Source organism: Epinephelus moara, chromosome 10 (genome assembly GCF_006386435.1).
Source record: "Epinephelus moara isolate mb chromosome 10, YSFRI_EMoa_1.0, whole genome shotgun sequence".
NCBI lineage: Eukaryota > Metazoa > Chordata > Actinopteri > Perciformes > Serranidae > Epinephelus > Epinephelus moara.
In genome coordinates this window covers 16,808,890-16,830,662 of record NC_065515.1, presented here as the reverse complement: position 1 = coordinate 16,830,662, position 21,773 = coordinate 16,808,890, and the positions used below count along the sequence as shown (strand labels likewise).

At 43.4% G+C, this 21,773-nt stretch overlaps 1 protein-coding gene across 1 annotated transcript in view; it reads right to left on the bottom strand.

The window, feature by feature from the left end:
* Positions 1-21,773, bottom strand: part of fbn2b (fibrillin 2b) — an 81,633-nt gene that overhangs the window by 49,116 nt on the left and 10,744 nt on the right. The window contains exons 3-6 of the mRNA XM_050054542.1: positions 18,571-18,653; positions 18,308-18,409; positions 10,470-10,565; positions 8,645-8,740 (exon numbers count right to left, since the gene is read on the bottom strand). Of these exons, the coding sequence (XP_049910499.1) occupies positions 8,645-8,740; positions 10,470-10,565; positions 18,308-18,409; positions 18,571-18,653 (377 nt within the window). The remainder of the gene's footprint in view (positions 1-8,644; positions 8,741-10,469; positions 10,566-18,307; positions 18,410-18,570; positions 18,654-21,773) is intronic.

Below are 21,773 nucleotides of genomic sequence, written 5' to 3'. Positions count from 1 at the left end.
GAGTCGCTGCCAGTTGTAACGCAGCCCCGAGTTTGTTTAAAGCACTTGTAACCTTTCACCTAAATTAGTCTTCACATAGATTAGCCAGACAGCCATATCCAACCACATTAATGGGATCTGACCCTTCCTTTAAGATGATGTTTTTGTAGTGAAGCCAACCACATAATAACCTAATATTGCAGAAAAAAACATGATCACACATCAAAGCCTGTTCCTCTTTGTGCTGATGGAAGTTGGATTAAAGGAAGATAAAATACTGTAAAGGCTGAAGTGAGAAAATATTTAATCCTGTCTGGAACGCAAACCCTTCTGGGAAAACATTTTCCCATCAACCCCATCCAGCTGTGGGATCGGGGAGATGAGACGGGGGTACTGACCTGAGCGCTAGAAGAAAAAGAGAAGAGAGGAGAAATGGCACGAGAGAAGAGGAAAAATCCTGTTTCAGACTCATTAATAACTGCTGAAGTATTTATAAAACTCCCAGAAGAGGAGGTCTGGGAAGATAAGAGACTTGAAGTATGAGTTGATCACATGGAAACAAAGCTATTATCATTTTATACATACTTTCATATGACAAGAGGTCATAAGGGTCAAATAAATTAAGAGAAGAAATATGTGTGTGTACACACGTGCCTCCTCTGTGAGTGTGTGTGCAAGTGTGTGTGTGTGTGTGGGTGGGTGTGTAAGCATGCATGTGTTTTTAAACCGGATGTCCTCTCTAGACTTTATACAGCTGGAAGATTTACTCTCAGTGGAAACGTCATGCTGTTACTCACCTGTTGAAAAATAGTCGTTTTCTAATTATCCTCTGTGCATGTGTGTGTGTGTGTGTGTATGTGTGTGTGTGTGTGTGTCTCATGCGTTCATGTCTAGTTGGTGTGTGCAGACCATAGAAACAGAATGAGAGTAGAACAGACACAGCTGTTTGCCGTGGGCACAAAATTTGAGAACTCCGTTTCGACCAACTGTCATTAAATTGCATTTTCAATAAGCAATCTGTTACTTTTAAAATGTTACTATAATTTCCCAGTTTCTTTTGTGCCATTAATTGCATGTTTATTGAAACACAATGTACTGTAGCTGCCTCTTAAGAAGAGAGCAGCTGCTCAGTGGACAGCTTAATAGAGGATTTGTTTCAACCAAATCAGAGTTGATGATTGTTGGAACGATCAAGTAACTAACTCAATAACAAATGAGACTAACTATAGCCCCTTTTACACTGCCTCAGGCTGGGAATGTCATGGTGTTATGCCATCTTGTGTTTTTTTATAAAAGATACAAGCCCATAATAGGGGAACAGAGTGGTCTCGCCTTCAAGCCAGCATCAGAGGTAGTAACAGGGCAGAAATGACGTCTGTATAAACAGGACAGACATGCATGGGTGGCACAGGTGTGATGTTTTAAGAATGTCTTCTGCATGTGACCCACTGCCAGGAGATTTGAAAAGTAGCTGGTTGCAGTTTGCAGCTAACTCAAAGAAGAGCAGTGGCTGAAAATGTCCACGAACCGGGAAAACAATAAGGTCCAGGATCTCCTTATCCTCTGAGCAGAGGACGAGATCAGCCGCCATATAACAGGGATGGTAAATGATTGTTATTGCCATGTTATGCCATTGTTACTGTTAATAAAGTGCTGCCTTTGCATATGGTATAAGTCACACTAGAGACCAACGCTGTTGGTACACCCGTCACACCTCTTTAATCCGTAGTGCTGGCATGTTAACTAAAATCACACACAAATTAAAAATGCAAAGGGGCATAAAGAAGAGAATCTGTAGCAGCTATAGCGCCATCTTTTGAGTTATCAAGGCAATACAGCTGGTCTTATTTCAGTGAAGGAGAGAGGAGTACTTTAGTATTTTTTTTTAATAAGGAAAACTGGCATAAGAATATTTCCTTTACTTATCCACGAGGGAAAACACAAAATTACTCCAACAAGTTACTGTTCTAGGGAGACAATGCTTCACACTACTCCATTGCTTATTTGGTCGTTACTGCAAAACCTAACCTCAGTGAGTTTGCGATTAGCTGCAAGTCGGTTTGTTTATAGAAGTTCATCTAAAAGTTGGCCCACTATAACGGCTGCAATATACAGAAAAATTCCCACTAGTCTGACCATCCAGCTATGTTGACTTGAATGGGAATGCCTGCTCTACTCTCATTCTATTTCTATGGTGCAGACGGAGCACATGTCTGGCGGGTCTTGTGGAATTTCTGATTGCATCGCATTGTTTGTGTCCGTGTGTCCCCGGCTGATGTGGATATAAATAAATGATTCAAATGTGTGGGCTTGTTTGTTTGTGTGTGCATGTGTGTGTGTATGCGTGTGTGTGTGCGTGTGTCTGTGTGTTTTTTTGGAGGTTTAACCTCATTAAAGCCGACCATAGCGGTCTCTGTTTGTCTTATCACCGCCATTATCAACAAGCTTGAAATCACTCTTTTCCTTTATGCCTTATCTTTCCTCAAGGAGTCTGCTCCTTTCATTTTCGTCCACAACAAAAGCAGTCACTCATACGTGACTAAGTGTTTAACACAGCACAAATACACACACACACACACACACACACACATACACACACATATAGGGTGTAGCAACTGTGGGAGAATGGAAAAGGGAAAGATAAGCCCTCAGCTATCTACTAAGATCTGAAAGTCTGAAGCTTGTAGTGAACTGCTGTGTGTATAGTGTACAGAACCCATATGACTACATGGAAAAATATATTATCAAAATTATCGGTCATTTTTAACACTTTGCGCACACTTGTTGGAACTGTGACGTCATATCTTGTGGCATCAAGTTGTTCCTCTGTCATTGTTTCTGTTTCTCACCCATTGTACTGTCAAATCCATCTCGACTTCTACTGCTATTTTTGTCTGTTTTGGGAAACCCGCCGCCACAATACCGTCCCACAGTGGAACAATAACGCAGACTCTAATGAACGCAGACACCGCCAGGCGAAAACACAGTCAGGCAAGTGGGCTCCAGGCTCCATCAACAACTACCACTCATGGGACACGTTACTTATTCAGCGAGGGGGAAGTCTTTGTAGTGCTCTCTTGACGGCAGCAGGAGTAAATCAGCCCATTTTTCATCAGGCCAGATCAAAGACGGCCTTCATCGCCATCCCGTGAGACTACTCAAGTATCGATTTGAACAAACCAGAGCCTGTAAATTGGGCCAGGGCACTGGTGAATAATTTCCTCCGCTCTTTGTTTATGAGACGGATCATCAAAATTTAGTGCCCCATGAAAAGCAGACACTAAAAACAGCTTGTGAAATGTGACGTTCCTCATTACACTTAATGTATAACATGATGATTTAATTCGCAGCATATAATCATACATAATATCTGGAAGGAGCACAGGGCTCATTATCTCAGCCCAGGGAGACACATTTCCAGACATGGATTGAAACAGTGTTGCAGCATTTTACACTGTCAGCCAGTTCTTAGGTTGATATTTGCTCCTTTGTGCCTTGATAGGGTTCACTGGGCGTCTTGCAGCAGAAATTCCTGCATATGGAAAACACACATATGGGGTCTACATTAAGGGGCAACGTCATGCTGCATTAGTATATAATTTATAGACTTGCTGTAAATCAAATTTAGCACAGCTTCAAAACTGGCTGACTCAAACTAAATTGTCATTGGGAATATTTTCCACAGGGTGACCTGCGCCTGCCCCTGAGTCCCACCCATACACCGGCGCAGCCATCATGTCCAGCCATGTTCTGTCCACTCTTATCCAGAGTCAATAGAGCAGAAATAGCACAGCTTCCTACTCTTCCAGCACCTCAGAATGCCCTTGACGTCACCGCCTGCTGGTGGGGGGGGGGGCAAAATTGCTCCTCTGCGATTAACGGTTTATTTGCTCTGGACTGGGCCATTGGCTGGGATCGGGACTGACCACAGAGCCTGTCTAGGTCCACTGAGACAGGCTGGACCGAGCTGAGCTGGAGCAGAGACTGATTAATGAGCCAAGGCTGTGCGTTCACACATCAGCACCACTCCCTCTTAGAGCGCACGCAGGTGAAATGATGTGAAAAACATACATTAACACACACTAATGCAGTGGGGCTCATATTGGGGTGTTACTCAGACACTTAAAGTTACATTTGGGAACTTTTCTGAAAATCACTCTGTGTCATATTTGCTGAATCTGTCACTGCATTCTGAAAGACGTACATGAGACAGATAATCTGTGAAAAGAAATCATGTCCCTCATTCTCTTTCTACTGCCTCTAGTGTCATTTGCTAAAATCTACCGCAGCACACCAAAAACAACCAATCAGAGCTGAGGAGTCTCTCACGCAGTCAACTGACAGTGAACTGCAGTCAAACTGTTAAACTAGGTTGCACTGATTTAATGTGAATTCAGATTCTGTTACTGCATTACATTTCTCATCTCAAATGTTTTCAGAAACAGCTTTTAGTGTACTGTTTAGCTGTAAAATGAGAAAGTGTGACCCGGCCACATGTGTCTGTACACATGTGCTGTTTGGCTTTGGCTCGGTGTGTCAGCCGAGCACAGCTGGGATTTGCATGTCCATACAGCAGAGCTACCTGCTCGAAGGTATGTCTTTAACTGACGATGAGCTTGTCTTGAATCAATTAAGTTTACGATTGCAATGTTGTTGATAGGCAGCTACTTCTCATCATTGATTTTTAGAATTTTGTTACAATTTTGCTGAGCAACTACCACAAATTGCTGTCACCACAACCAGCTTGGGGGCAGCCGGGGACGCTTTGACCCGACTCCAGAGATGGTCCATCTCGGCAATCGCACATCAAGGCAACATGGGGCATTTTTATGCATCAGGGGAACTGTTGTTGTTTCAAGGACCCTCTTTTTTGTTGTGTACCCACCCTTAAGAAATAGGAACGATCATGGTTCTTACAACACTGTTTTAAGGGATGTTTTTAGCTCCTATTTCAGCGTAGGCTCTCACCTAGCACAAGAGGAACCATGACTAACAAGGTACCTTTGAAACCCTTGAAGGTCAGAGTCCCCAGAACTATTTGGTCCAAAAATGGTTTGACTCTCCGCAGCCAAAAGAGTCAACAGCCATGCTCACAACTCTGTGAGAGTGAAACTCACATTAAGGTATGGATATAGTGAACCATGTATGCTCACATACAGAGAAGCAAAACAGTGACACACGCATAACGCTGCTGAATAATGACGGGTTACTCATGGCGTAGATGGGGGGATTCTTTTTTATACATGAGGAGGAATGACTAACTCTAACGCTATCTAACCAAAGTCAGCAAATCTCAGGGACATACAAGCTGTGAACACACAGCCGCACGTGCACACACACACCCCAGACACGCGAACGCTGAGAAGTTTCCCATGAGTCCATTCAGCACACCCAGTTCACCCATACTGGTTGACTTTCACTGCCTTCATAATCACAGTTCATCGACAGTCTTCTCACTGAATCACACAGTAAATCTACTGACTCATGGACTCAGTTGCATAAACTCTCAAACCACAATATCCAAGGGAGCGATAAAAACACCAGAGGTTACACCAGGGTGAATCCATCTATTTAAGGCCAAGCCCAATATTAAAAAAAAATACAGGTCATTTATCAAAATTATAGAAAATCTCAGAATAATTAGACTCGAAATTTGAGAACAATTTCTTCTCGTCTGTGCACTAACAATTCATTTCTGGCAAGCTGAAGAACAATTTCCTCAGCGACCTGTTTGCTAAAGATGCAGTGACAAGCTGAGTGAAAATAAACATATTGTAGCTGTAAATTCAAATTGTTGAGGTCCAACTTTGGAACTTTCAATTTTCATATCCAGCGTGCAGTAACTAGGATCATTTTTAAGTCTGCTCTCACAAATGTGATTTCTTATGAATTATGCAGACAAATTTAGCCCAGCTCGCCTCTCACTGAAGGATGTCTGGCACCAAAAACACACACACAAACAAAGATTTATAAGTGTTTCCCTTGTGACTACCTGCAGGTCCAGCAGTCTCCCCATTCCTGCAACATGGAGAGTGTTTGTACTCCCCTCCACCAGGCTTTGTGTACACAGCTGGGGAGTCCATTTTCATTTTCACCCCTGTCCCTCCCTTCTTTCTCCCGGCTCCCCTCCATCCCTCTCTCCTTCTCGTTCTCTGCTTCCCTACCTTTCTCCACTCCTCATCAGGAAATGTCCACGATCACTCTACAAAGAAAGTCTTTTCTGTCAGTCCTGTGGGGATGATGGGGGGGGAAGGGGAGGGTATTTATTGCCAGATGTCTTTTAAGGCTCCCTCTGATGAACTCAACCCCCAAAAAAGTTGTATTTTACCAGAAAACAAGACTCCAGAGCTCCATGGAGACACAAGTTGAGGAACGGAGGGTAAGATGAAGGCTTGAAAAGATATAGAATTTGATGAAGAGGTAGCCTCGGATGAAAACAGGTAAAAAAACAAACAAGCAAACACGACAGAAGAAGATTGGAGGAAAGGGAGAGAGGGGAGGATAGCATTTGAAAGAAAACAGATGAGTGGATGTGGAAGAGATGAGTGTTTATGGCTGTTTTTTTTACACAAGCATGCATACATATAAAACGTGTATAGGTAGGGGGGAAGGAATGCATCGGAGAGATGAATGAGGTGAGTGAAATTACAGGCCAAGAACACTCTTCTGTCAGTGTCAGTAACAGCAGAGCAAAGACGGAGGAGGTGAGGGTCACAGAAAGGTGAGTTAGGTGACAGAGACTATCTAAAGGTGTAAAGGTTCCTCTCCTTCTCTGAAAAGGTGACCTGAGGTGAACGGAAATTAAGCATGGCCGTCAATTCAGGTATTTTTTCCATCTGCCATGAGACTGTACCACCTACTTCCAACACCCTGCCATCACTTCCCACCACACACATACCTCAGGCTTCTGTTCAAAGCTCAGGAGACGAACACCCACTGTCTGTCTGAGCTAACTGCATGAAGTCATCCACCTTACAGGAGCGAGTATGTCTGGACTGATAGGAACAACGCTCACGACTGCATGGCCACATCAAAGCCTTCCTGCTCTGATATCTTCCTTAACGTTAGAGTGTGGGTAGGGAGCAGCTGACTCCCAAGCTCGATAAAGGCTATTTTAGTCACTGTACACAGGATGGGGTATATTTAAAGGAAGATTTTAGTTTTACTTTTACACAGAAGCACAGTAGTAGTGGCCATTATTATTCATCAGTCATAATGAATGTTTTACACACTGTGACATCCATATAAACCTCATATTTGGAGGTGAAAACAGTGAGCTCACAGAAAATGGCAGTTACAGTCAGTCATTGCAAATGAAAGACTGTGTGTACGCCCAACTGTGTCAAGTACAGTAGGTTAAAGTTAGGGCTACACAATATGAGGATAAGCAGCACAGGCTGTTCACTGTTGGTATGTTTTCCAGTGAAAAGTAATGCACCTAAATTCACACGTATCAGATGAATTTTAAAAGGCTGCAGTCACGTGACCGAACCGCTGATGGGAGCGAACAAGGAAGCAGTCTCAAGTGGTCTTGTAAGGAGAAAGGTTGGAGTGGTGGATGGTTCACAACAACCTGGACTTTCCCCCTGGATTTTCCCCTGGGACTGTCCCCTGGACTCCCGGGTTTGGAACAGAGTGAATTTTGAGTCATTTTAAGGTTAGTCCTCGCCAAACCTAACCTCTGTAACTTCACTTAAAAACCTAAAGACACCCAACCATGTTGCTTTACCTAAATCTAACCACAGTAACTTTACTCGCCAAAGCCTAACCTCCATAACTTCACGCTGAGTACGCAACTGTAATTTAAAGACATAATGTCATTTGTGGGGCGCTAATTTGTGTCATACGATATCATACAAACTGTTTTGCATGCATTTTTTGTAGGATATCATACGAACAATTCTATGAGAATGCATTGTGCAATAACGTTGTTGAATATGACGATATTATATATGATAAATACACAGACATTAAAGTGTGCTCAGGTCATGGCTCAGCACAGTGCTTGTGCCAAGTCATCTCTCCTGTATCCAAAACTTTGCCAGTCGGCTGATGTGTTGTTGTTTTTTTTGCCACCAGTTCCTTTTAGGCATTTGCTTTTTTGTCTGCACCCATCTTGTCACACTTTCCTCCTTCAACCAAGCAAAACAATATGGCAGCACAAGTCTAATTAACCTCAGTTCATTGTGTGATGCGTCTGACAAGTCAGGCGATGACTGACGGCGAAGGCTCTGTCTGATTGCCCAAAGTGTAGCAGCTAAATTAGCGCATACAGACAAGATGTAATTTAATATGTTGTTACCATGTTCAGTGTAATATCGCAGTCTTCCACAATGTGTTTGACATCGCAATGATGACTACAATATTGTGCAGCCCTCGTCAAAGTTACCAGTAAATTGCTCTGCAAAATCAAAAACAGCGGACCTTTAAGTAGCTTTAATATTTGTCTTTGTTTCTCTCCCATAAAATGTGTAAACTGTGGGTGTGCATAACTTTGTAATAACTTATATAAGGGATTGCTCCCCTGTTTTAGCACCCCTTGGTTTCCCCACAAAAATACCAAGCCAGGACTAGCACCAGCAGGTCTGTATTATATCTGAGGTGCAGCGAGACAGGGTGAATCATAACACACTGTCTCAACACAGAAACGAGGATGAGCACTCACCTCTCTCGCACTGCGGGCCAGTGAAACCGTAGACGCAGGCACATCTGTTGGGCCCAATGCAGCGCCCACCGTTCTGGCAGCCATTCTCACACACAGCTAAAGGAGACAGAGGAAGGGAGTGTGATTCACGGAGAATGACACACTTAAGACATTCTCTCTCTCTTACAGACACACAAACACATTTTTCACAAAGCTTCAGATGACTTCACTTTTTAATCACTTGCATCACCAACACACAAACACATACAGCATTGTATATTTGTATTACAAACATATGTGAGGACTTTCAGTGATGACATCAGTTCTTCGACCAGTAACACCAACCCTCTTCACTGCGTGCCTCGCTTTAAGCTTTTCTCTAACCCAAAAATCGACCCTAATGCAAGCCAGAGAATTCATAAGAAAACCTTGTTTTCTCTCGGATGCCTTCACGGTGAGCAAAGAATCCAAATTCCAATTTCTCGATGATTTGAAGTTATGGGCGGCCTCATTTAACAACAGTAAAACAGTAAAAAAAAAAAAAAGTATTTCAAAACATCTGTTTACAAATTCTCACACAACTCATGCAATTTAATCACTCTCATTTATCCAGCCTTACACTCAGTCTTCCCAGACGGCCCTTTACAGCGGGGAACTGAGCTAAAAGTAAAACTTATCTCTGCTCTCCATTGACAAAAACAGTAATGTTACAGGAGCCGCTGATCTACCACTGCCTCAGTTGGTAGTTTGTTGTGTTATTGTGTGCCTTTGGGGAATCTGAACAAACCCTTTAAAAACATAAAGTCACACAATAACACATATGAACTGATAGAGACAGCAGTCGACCAGCAGCTCCCGTGTTCAGTGTGGTAAAATTACTGTTTTTGTCAATGGAGTCGCTCTGAAGACAAAATAGAGAAGTTCTGCTTTAGTTCAGTTCTTCTACATGCGTTCCTAGTCGTAAATGGCTGACTGTTGGGGGAGCACTGAGCTTACGATTGGATAAATGAGACCTAGTTTATACTCAACGAGTTGTGTGAGAGTTTGCAAAGGGATGTTTTGATATAATTTTGCTGTGGCCGCCTATGACGTCAATTCTTCAAGGATTTTCCTCCGTTTTGGGGATTTTTCATTCACCAAAGGCATGCAGGAAAAACAACATTTTCTCTCCATGAATTCAACCTAACATGGAGTGAGTCATTTATATACAAATGGTCATTTGGAGGGTGACGTATTCCTTTAAACAGCTACAGTACAGCTTGTTTGTTTCACCATGTATTTGGCAATACAATTCAAAGTATACAGTGTGCTGTGTTTCTGGTTGGACATGCTGCAAGTGAAAGCTGAACCGATAGTTTAAAAAAGTCCTTTGTACAGCTGCTGCATACTGATGAAGTCCAGATATAAAGACAGAAATATGTATTGTATGTATGTATAACGTTTCCACCGAGCATTTCAGTATGGTACAGTTCATGCAGCCTTGTTCTGTGGACGATAAACCGGGTGCAGACTTCAATCTGTGTCGCCAGTGATGAGGAAATACAGTGAGTGTTGGGCGGAGCAGTGAGTGGCAACAACTCCGCACACATTTAAGGGTTTGCGGTGGAAACGCTAGGGTCTAGGTACCATGTCTGAAGGGTTACTTTTGGTCCCAAAGGTACCATACCGAAAGTATTTGGTTGGCTTATAGTAAGTCTTTCAAGTGAGGACAGTTTGCACCATTTCCATCACCTTTTTTGTCCCTCAAAAGATATCTGCTCCTTATAACTACATACTCTAGCAGGTGACAGTGTGCAACTATCCCCACACACATTCACCAGCTGACTGCGCAGCAGATTTCACTCACGTTGTCCACAGTGGCTGCCCGTGTAGCCCTTGGTGCAGGAGCACGAATCCTCTGCACAGCTGCCTCCATTCATACACCTGACGTTACAGGAATGAACTGTAGGGGAGAGAGAAAGAGGTGTGATGATGAGTGGGAAGGGCGCAAAGAAACAGGAGTGTCAACAGATACACTTCAAAAATGATCAGTCCTTCACATCCAGTTTTACCAAATAAGATGAGCTGCAACCGTACTACCAAAAAAGTGAAGACAGCAGCTCTGAATTTGTGATGTGAGTCAGTTAAGACTTTTTTATTCAAAAGCTTTTACTGGTATTATCAACCAAACCTCGACTTTTAGGAAATTAAATGGGAGAGTTAAACGATCGAGTGGTGAGATTGCTTCATTATATTATTACCCAATAAAAAGACACATTAAGAGCTGTTTCCAAACACCAGTGAGTTAAGAACGCATGGTCACTTAACACTTTAAGAAGCTTTTTTCCACTTGAGCTGGGTTTGCACAACGCTGGTGTTTCTTTAGCAGCTTTAGATGAACAGACAAGGCTCAAAGGCCCCCAGGCCACAAAACCAAAGCTAATCAAGCAGACTGGGGGTAGGCAATAAGTCGAGCCAGCTGTATGCTACAGTCAGTCAGTCAGTCAGGAATCTGCTGAGAGGAGAGGGAAACTGGGTGAGGGGGGAGGAGAAGTATGTTACAATGGCAAGAAAAAGTCCAAACAGGATGCACAGAGGAGCGACTGTAAGAGAAAGATTACTCTGAATAAACAAAGCAGGAGTGATGTGGTGGTGCAGGTATTAAGATGTGAAGCAGGAGCCTCTTAGCTGGCAGACTGCGACACCAGACTGTGAGAGGGCCAATCTGACAGTCTCAAACACGTAGCAGCAGCTCTCAGAAGGGAAACTAATTGGTCTTCCTGGCAGACAGAAAGATTTCTGCTGAGCCAGCCTTTCACTGAACACAAGATTAGAGAAGACATTTACAATGCTGGATGCTAAAGTATTCTCTTAATGTTTCCTTGCGTCTTCTTTTTCACTTTCATCCTGGCTCAAGAGGATTTTTTTATTGTCCTATAGTCTCCCTGTGCCTTCGCTTTTCTTCCTTCCTCCACTATTCCCTCCGCGCCTTTCATGCTCCTCTGTCTATATCTTAATCGCAAGTTCAACATTAATTTCCTCTCTCTTTCTCTCTCTCCCCCTCCATCTGTCTGTTTATGTCTCTTTCCCTCTCTAACATTTCTGGCATGCGGAGCTGTGCAGCAGAGGGGAAATGACTGAGCTTCCTCGGAGCTGAGTTTGTCTAATGAGACTTTCTGAGTGCGCACACTTGCCAACAGGAGGCATTTTCAGCCACTGTAATCCACCCACTTATTCTGACTGTACCCAAACACACTAAATATGACTTGTGTGAGTCATGATGAATGAACACAGTCTTAGGTAGCTTTTCATTGTGATCACCCACGCCTGCCTTACTGGCAGATTACACAGCGCAGACTTCAGTTACATGAGTCAAAGCACAACAGCACGAATCTTGGACGCTGTGTAGTTTCAGTAAATGCAGGGCAGAGGTGCAGTTCCACTGGAATTGTCAACAGAGCTTTCATTCGCTCGATATATTTAATGCATCTAAAGTCTAGAAAGAATTCCAGTTAACTTTCTCATGTGCAACACTTGGCAGGCTCTGCGTACAGATTTGGCACTAACAACTTTTTGTCTGGATTGCGTCTCATGGTAACATGTGGTGATAAATTAAAGCAAATAGTTTGGGACTCTGGGGCAAGCCAGGTTTATCGGTCAGTGGACTAGTGTGCTGTCTCTCCCTTCACTCTCTGGGGAGATGGGTCAGGTCCTGCTCTCAGGTTTCAACCGCAGCTCAAGACATGAGGTTAACACTGTAAGCCCTATTGACTCTCTTTCTTCTCTCGAGGCCAACAAGAGGAGCGGTGATGTGAAACCTGAATAATGCGCGCAGTGAGTGATTTCAGTTTTCCCTGCCATGACAGAAACCCTGGAGAAAACCATTCCAGCTTTGTTGCAATCCAAAGCTAAAGGCAACTTGTCCCCCACAAACAGTGTTTCTAAATGGGTCAAGAACATACGGGGCAAGATTTTCCTTATACCTAGTCTTCACTGAGTCTTATACCCAGTGAACTCTCTGCCCTTAGGGAACAGAGGATGATGGGACAGGTGCCGGAGAGCTATTGGAGGTACCATGTGTACCAGGTGTCATATGTTTTTTCTGCAGACAGGAAGGGAAGGAGGAGAAGAAGGAAGCAAACAAGCACATTTGGAGACAGAAGGAGATGATCTCACTGGTTAACTTCGCCTCTCGCTCCCCCTACTCATGGCATTTCATCCCCCGCAGGTGGAGAGAGATGGTTTGCTCCAATGACCCGTGCCTGGAAAGCTGCACTTGTAGAGCAACACAGTAGGGGGATGTCCATATATACATATATATATATATATATATAAATATGTGTGTGTGTGTGTGTGTCTTCCAGACGTTGAGCAAAAGGACTTGCTTTGCGGCACCACAATGCACCTCTGTACTCTGGTGGTGTTGTCGGTGAGCTGCTCACATCTGGGTGTTTTTTACGAGAGCCTGCGAAACACAGGAAGTCCAGGCTTGTGTGTTGGGCGTGTGCGAGTGTGTGCTTGTGGGTATGTGTGAGTGTCTGATGGAAAACTGAGGAGCTTTATAGCTGTGTTTTGTCCTGATTTACACACACCCCAGGGACCAGTGACAAGTCAGCCTCACTTTCAGGCATGGTCGGACAATGTAGTGAACCAGAAAGCTGCATGAGATGCTGTCAAAGCAGGTTGAGGGACAAACACAAAGATTTCTTTCCGTTCTGGGAAACTAAGAGTCCTCCAGCTCAGTACTTCACACACATCATCAGTTTTTTGGGTAATTTAGATCCATTTATTTGCACACAAGCCTCATACCTAACAAGACGGAGCATTACTTTGTGGTCAAGACTGACTATGTTAAAAAGGCATGGCTTCTAATTAAAAAAGGCCTCTCTCCGCATTCCCAGGATTCACTACTGCTGTCTGTGAATGGAAGCCTGTCAGTCTAAAGACAGCTGTTTCTCGGCATTAGGGCAAGAACGTCCGTGGTAATGATTTTGTAATTATGGCTATGGGAAGGATGAGGTTATAAAGATGACCCTATACAAGCCTCAGCACAGCTGCTCTGCACTAAACTGTCAGTGTGTTTATTACAAGGGTGACTGACAGCATGAACCCTTGTTGTCTGGGAACTGACACGTAACGCCTGCTTATCATGCAGTTACAAAGCCGCAGAGGAGTGGACTCGAGTCAAATAACTTGGACTCGAGTCAGACTCTAGTCGCAAATTTGATAACTTTAGACTCGACTTCATAAAATCAAAAAAAGACTGTCAACTCAACTTGATATTTGACACCAATGACTCATGACTTCACTTGGACTTGAGGCTTTTGACTTGAAAAATACCTGTCATTTAAAAAGTGTGCCGTGAATCAACTCATTTCCTGAATCAACGTTAACGCTATTCATTCCCAACCAGTCAACACTTAACTCTCCAGATCCACTTTATTTAAACCAATCTGACGGCATCCAGTCAAGCTGCAGGAGAGAACCACGAAGAACTAACGTTACGTTACTGAGCACTCGTTGGAGAACTTGTTCTAACGAAGTAGGCTACAAATTTTAAAGAGTCTGTCATGATTTTTTAAAATGTTAGACATCATTACTCTGTTGCTAAAGTAGCATTACAGTTGGTGAAGAGCACATTATGATACTTAACATTTAGGACTTGACTTGGGGCTTGAGTGCAAACACTTGAGACTTACTTGTAACTTGCAAAACAATGACTTGGTCCCACCTCTGGAAAGCCGCCTTGGCTTCACTAAGATTTTACTTCTCTATTTGTGGAAAAGTGTAACATTTCTTAAAGGTCTGCCAGGCTATCCACAGAAACAGGCCCTTGTATTGTTCTTTGGCAAACAACAAAAATTCCAGGAAGAGCCATAAAAGAAATCATAGACAACCATCTGTGTGGACACAACAATAATCGCAGACACGTGGGTTACATGTAGAAAATCACAAATGTGTTGCTCATTTATTTGGACCTCTGCATTCCACAGGCAAGATGTGAGACATAAAGATGCTATCTATAACCCGGCGAACCAGGGTGCTAGAATCAGGCTGTATAATTAAGGCGGAGGAAATTGGCGTTTCCAAACGGATCTCCATAGAACTGCAATTTGTTTCCAACTGCACTGAATTATCCTGTTAAATGGTGGAATCTCTCCAAAAGCTGAATTTGGGAGTCAGCACGTTTGGGAAGACAAGATCTATGATGAGAAGTGTTCGCCTTCTCTTGGCCAGAAGCCTCCGAGACGGATTATGTTATGAAAACAGTTTTCAACTTCAAAACAAAGCTGTAATATTAAATATTAATGGAGCGAAGACACATCTAACCCAAATATAACAAAGATTTAGACACAGTGGAGTTTGGGGAGTGCATGCAGGCCAGTGAGGAAATTGACTTATAGAGGAGATGGCTAACTTTGATCACATAAAGTGACCTCCACTGTATTTCGGAGCCATTCCTCAGCTTTCAGTGCTCACTAATTGGTGTATGTTTATCTCAGTCCATAAAGCTGTTTGACCTCTGACCTTCATGGAAGCTGCCAGAGAAGCCAGACGAAGAGGATTGCAATGATACACTCCTCAGCGTGCACTAAAACATATTTCTAATATACTAATCATAGAAAATAAAGCTGTCTCTGATTATTCTGATAATTCTCAGTAGCTTCCTTCCCTGCCTCCCCACTGCCTGTAGACCTGTAGAAACCCCCCATAAATCCCTGCTGAGGAAAGCAGAGAATCACAGAGTGTGACGATCAGTTCGGCCCAGCTCTTCTAAGCTCTCACTCTAATTTATCACTTCGCTTTTGAGCGCCATTCCTGACCCTGAGGAACATGACTTCATAGCTCTTGCCAAAGCACTGACTCTGCAGGAGATCTCTGCGTATCCTGCCATACAGGTCAGAGGCTGTTTTTCCTCCACCCCACCCTCCATGCCCTTCCTCTGAGGGTCGTCCTTACTTATGGCTGGAACAGATCCCGTTTTACACCTCTGGGTCACAGCCAACTGATGCTCACTGTGTTAGCTTGTGTGTGCCGGTACGTTTTTTTGCCTGTCTGTTAGTATAAGAGCGTCTGTATATCTTTGTGTGCAGTTGTGCGAGTGAAAATGTGTGTGTTAGTGGGCTTAATGGAATGTGAGCATGTGTAAAGGGTCTGGCAGGGGCCAGGCGTGACTGACGAGCCGACTTTGGCCGACCAAAGCAGTGAAGCTGAACATATTGCACGCTACTTAATACACACATCGACACATACTTTGCATGCTCCCAAAGTGGTGCTTAACGACAATGTTTTCTGCATGTCAGGCACATATTAACTTCATAGTTAAACCCTGCACACACTGCACTAATCTCACTAAGACAAACGTGATTTCACACACTCTGCATGTGCTGTAAAACACCTCGCTCTGCTCCAAACACACACACACACACACATCCTGAGTGGTCTGTAACTAAGCCCAGCAGACTGAGCTGGGGCAGCCAGACTCTCTACTTTAATCCTGACAAACCCTGTGACCTACAGGCCTGGGACTTCATGCACTAATATTACACTGGCTACAGTACTATTGTAGCCCCCATGGGAGAAGGGTGGAACCATTACATCTGGAAAATAGCCGAGCAATTGGATGAGTAGGAACTGAAACTGCTCAGTAACAGGCAGTATCGTTTCATCGGTAGTTGGGGCCACTTATCGCACAGTAAAGTGAAGTCAGGCATGAGGTCATTTAGAAGAATAATGGGAATATAGTATTTCTATACTTACTATTACAACAGTGATCTACTGGATTATTCTGAGGGGCCTTGTGTACAGTAAGTAATCGAATAAGGTGAGCAATGGGCCAAAGGCTCTTTAAAAAGAGGTTTCAATCAATCTGGGAACATAGTTGAAGGAAAGCCTCTAACCGCTACGCAATCCTACGCTTGAGTTGTCTACAGGATTCAAAAATTGGACTGGTATTGATGGAAAAAGGAGTCCTGTGTTTTGTATTATCCGTCTGAACTTAACAAGACGGATGGGTATCTGTAGCTCAGGTGTTTGAGAGGCTTTTAAAGTATCAGGTTTGGGGGGGGGGGGGGTATGCTTGTTTTCTTTCTGGTGGAGAGTTAGATAAGAAAATAGATACCACCCTCATATCTGTCATATTGGTTAGCTTAGCTTAGCACAACGATTGAAAACAGGGGAAAACAGCTAGCCTGGCTTTGTACAAAAGTAACAAAATCCACCTATCAGCACATTTAAAGCTCAATACATTACATCTTGTTTGTCTGATCCGTACAAAAAACAAAGTGTTGGAAGTATAATTCGTCATTTCACTGGGGTTATGTGCTGGACTATACAAAATGTTCAATTATACTAACGTCCTGGGAGAAAACCCCTGCCCCATGTTCTGAGCAAAACGGGGCGAGGTACAGCTGAGATATCAAGAGAAAATGGCGAAGTCTTGTTGTCTATGGGGGAGCTGGGTAACCATCAGAGTGGAAAAGAGTTTGGGTTTTTTAGATTTCCATTTGCAAATAGCACACAAAGACAGCTCTGGACTCAGCGTCTGAAAAGGGAGGAAATCTGGGACAGCTTGTGCCAGTCGAAAAGACTTATAGTGTGCAGAGTTGGGAAAATCTGGCAGTCTGGACCTCATGACTAAATTTGTGGCAAGCATCTTGTGACAAGTGAGCTTCACGTCTCATTTCATTCTTCGTAATCAAAGAAACAACTTCATTGAGGTTGTTGGCGTTGCGTTAGTTGGGTTACGTTAGGCAACTTGACGTTACTGTGGGGCATTGTGGCGGGCGAGCCAACACTGTTGAAACTAGAGAACAGAAACTATGACTTTATAATCAGTGTCTGTGGTTTAAATGTATTGTGATATGTTCACACTATAGACAAGCAAAGCAACACAGTACATTAAATGAGCACAGCAGAAACCTCAGAAAGGCTGGACCATCAGTGTATATCGTTAGACGCTATGGATACGGCTGAAAATGACAACACAAATAAACGAGTTTGAAGATTTCACATATCTCCGCAATTTAAATCAATTGCCAGTTGTTAACTGGAAGTGATGGTTGTTGTTAGCATGACATTCAGCCTATTTGTTGGCTGGGGGCAGTTGTCAGTCAACAAATGGAGACTCCAGGATTCCATTACAGCTAACCAGCAATTTTGAGTTGCTGGTAGGTACCTTTGTTATGTCTGGACCAAGCCAGGCTAGCTGTTTCCCCTGTTTTCAGTCTTTATGCTAAACTAATGAGTGGTACTGATCTTCTAATCAAATGCTCGACCAGAGAGCAAATAAGTGTATTTCCCAAGCATCCTTATTATCGTCAAGTGTCTTGTTTTGTCCAACTACCCCTTAAAAACTTCAATTCAATCAAGCGAGACACAGAAAAGCAGCACATATAATTTGAGAAGCTAGAATTGGGGACTCTTTTCTTGCTTACTTGAACGACAAATCCATGATCTAAATAGCTGTTGTCGATCGACTAGTTGAATGATCAAATAATTGTTTCAGCTCTTGTAGGGTTGGTGGTTTGATCCCTGAAAATTGAACCCCAAACTGCTTATAATTTGTGCATGTGGGGGAAGAAATGCAAATACTTTAAATAAAACTGTTTTAATTCTATTTATCTCAACACCATATGATGGGACTGATGTTTGATGCAGCCTTAGTTACTGTAGTTACGTGTGATGAGTGGCGCTCTTACTGACCTCCTCCTCCTGCTCCGCAGCTGGGAGAGAGCTGGCCGTTTGAACAGGTACACATGTTGGGTCTGGAGCAGAAGCCATCGCCGCATGAATTCCTGCAAATTGCTGGAGAGACAAAGAGGAGATGAGATTGATTTAATTTATTCTTCATTTCTTCAGCCATACACAATGAGACACAAACTGAATTATCCCACGCCTATTTCTTATCTTCTCCACTAGGCTTTGTCGAATTGTATTAAAGAGGATTTAAGGATGGAGAAACTTACGAACAATACACTGGTTCCCTCCCGGCAGAGTCTTCCAGCCCGGACAGCAGTATGAATGGAAGCGAGAGCCACACACATTGGGCCTGATAGAGACAGAAAAGAAAGAACAAACAAACTCACTACTCACCCAGACCTCCCAAAACATTTTAGTATAAGCCCTAAACAAATACACACAGTAAAGAGTTATTTTCTGAGCTGCCCAGGACCTGCATGGCCTAAGCTTTTAAAGTAAACAAAACAAACTTTGATATAAAGCCTCCTCCAGTGATGGATGGAGGTATTTTTTCAGAGAGGGGAGGAGGAGAAGGAAATGCGAGGGGCCTACAACATGAGGAGACGCATTTTGTTTTCATTCAAGGCTGAATTTATACTTGGAAGGACCGGATGTATAAAGTCCTCCTTTCTCCCAAATTCCATGCCGGGCTGTCCTGTTCTCTGGCAAATATCCAGAGCTGCTCCCCGTCACCGCCCGCCCTCTCGCTCAGCTGGGATTCTTACTGGTAGAGAGCCTGCAGTGATCTTTGACCCTGTCTGACAGATGTAAGAGTCATCACAGCTTATGGAGCACTTGATTGGTCTGACAGGTTAGCCGCAAAGATTTCCTCTGAGGAGATGGCTAAACCACATCTAGAGATGACTGGCCTCTGCTCACACACGCACAAACACACATAAACATGCAGCAGGACTGAGGTCTGCAGATGCCTCACGAGCTAATGCGAATAACACTTCAGTTTTTATCTTCCATGAATAATTACACACCTACTTTTAACTCAGTTTATTTAGAAACGGAGTAAAAGTCCCAACATGCATCAATCCTGAAACCAAAATCCATTTACTATGAGGAAATGTGCGTGAGTCAGTGTGTGCACTCGAATGAAATACCCCAAGACGCTGCAAGAAGCTGTTTAACAAGCTGAAGGGATTCCAACTGTGTGGTTGTACTAATGATATCCTTAGTGACCTTTCAAAGCGTATAATGACGGGTATATCTGTGGTCATCTGTGTTGGTGGTTGGTTGTTTGCATTTGCTGATGGCATGACTAAGGATTGAGGGACCACAGCTCGGTAAATTGGGATGTAGTCTGCTCCAGATGCTCATGGTAAAGTCATTTGCCACAGGGATCACATCTCTTTAGTGTAGGCCATTTCTGCCCCCAGGACATAATTTATGACTGTTTAAAGTAACGCTAGATTGCCCAGTGTTTTTCTAAGATGACCAAAGTCTGGTAACGCAAGACAACAACTTATCAAGCCTTTAAGAGGGCACACCAGGGATGTAGTGTTTAAAGAAGACGTAATCTTTAAGGGATATTCTGACTTCTAAGGCCCAAACACACCAAAGCCAAAAAGTGCCAATTAGTGCCAATGGGACAACCAGCACAAACTAGGAAGACAGATGCTCATAGACAATGACCAATGGCCGACCACCGACTTGGTGTATCAGGGCATTTATTCCTGAGTATGACATTTTCCAAAATGTAACTCAAAAGCCTCTACCACTGGACCTTCCGTGCCTGTTTAATACTCTCATCGTTCAAACTCCATGTCTCTATTTTATAAGGCAGGTTGTCTATCAAACATTTGAAGATTCAAGGCTAATCTCTACGAACAGATATCTGCATATGAATGCAGAATCTATAGGCAACAGGACACGATTTTGGTATCAGAAGTGTTTAGGTTTCTGTTTATAGTCCGAGTGGTACTGACCAAGTACATCTGAGTAGGCTTTGTGTTGCAACCTAGAAACATTCAACATTATAAACGTAATGAAAATGTCATGCGCAGGAATCTCCGGCAGAACACATTTTAATTTCATGCCTTCTTCTTCTTCTTCTTCTTCTTCTTCTTCTTCTTCTTCTTCTTGTCTTGGGGGACATGTTTTGTTGTGTTGCCATGTAAGACCCGGCTGCTCCGAGCAAACTATTCCAAAAAAATATACTGAGTGTCGGGGAGAGTTGTCAAACAGTTGGCAAACAGAAGAGTCTTGTCGTCCTAAGAGCGCAACATTTGGTTGCCTGCTGGTAAACAGTTTGTGTGGAAGGCATTGGTCGAAACATAACGTACAAATCTGTTTACAGAGAGTCATAACTCTGTTTATAAAGTCTGTCTCGGACTGTAATCAATGACTGGTGCACAGAAGAGGACATCTTGGGCCGTGTATCCACTACTTACACCTGAACTCCTGAAATATCAGCCACTGCCCGCAGAGGCTAAATCACCATCAGACCAAAGCCAAAGGGTTCTGAGATTGTCTCAAGCTTAACCCAAGATAACCCTAACGACATCATCAGTGTTTCATCCTAAAGAGCCACAGAAGATATTTAAAACTGTTTCCACAACTTGAGTGGTACACCTTGTGACAAGTAAACTAGCTTTTATGTATAAATAGTCAACAGACTGCATCAGGAATGTACAGCATTTAGTTGGATGTGCAGTCTAAACCAGGAGATCAGAGCACCAGGGGAAAAGTGTGAAATTAAGTATTAGCTTTGATGAACTTCTCAAGTTCCTCCTGCGTGAAACAGATGACCTTCCTCTCCTCTTCACCAGACGGTATCCGTAGTAACCCCGGGGCTGTCACCAGGGAGATGACAGCTGGGGTTTGAATCTCTGATGGATGGAGAGCAGAGCACACCTCCAACCACATTACCAGATGGCACAGAGAGACAGGGGGACTGACAAACAGGTGGGCAGGCAGACGAGAGATATTTAGGTAGAATTAGTGGTCAGGAAGACTGTAACGAAACAGGAAAGGGAGAAAAGGCAGGAAAAATGGATTGTTTGGTTTTAGAAAGAAAGTGTGAAGAGAGTCAGAGGAATGGTGGTTAGGAGAGGAGAAGACGGGACGGTGGGAAAGGAACAGGGGATCAGTGGGAGGGAAAGCAAAACAAGTTTATGTTGAGATGAGGAGGAAGCAGGAGGAGGAGCAGGGAGCAGAAAACAGAGATATGGAAACGAAGGAGAGAGCAGCATAAGCAAGAAGAGGCCCGACCCTTGGCGGGGGTTGAATTTCTAGGGCAAATACACAAACCAAACTGAGCTCCCCAAAAAACGCCAGAAATGCGTGGAGCGAGACATCAGCATTCCAACACTTAATGAGCAGTTAACCCAGCGTCGTCCGTGATCTTTTTCCCCACAAAGCGTTGAAGATTTTCCACTGTTACAGACCTAGGGGATGTCAATATATGAAGGATTATGAGGGA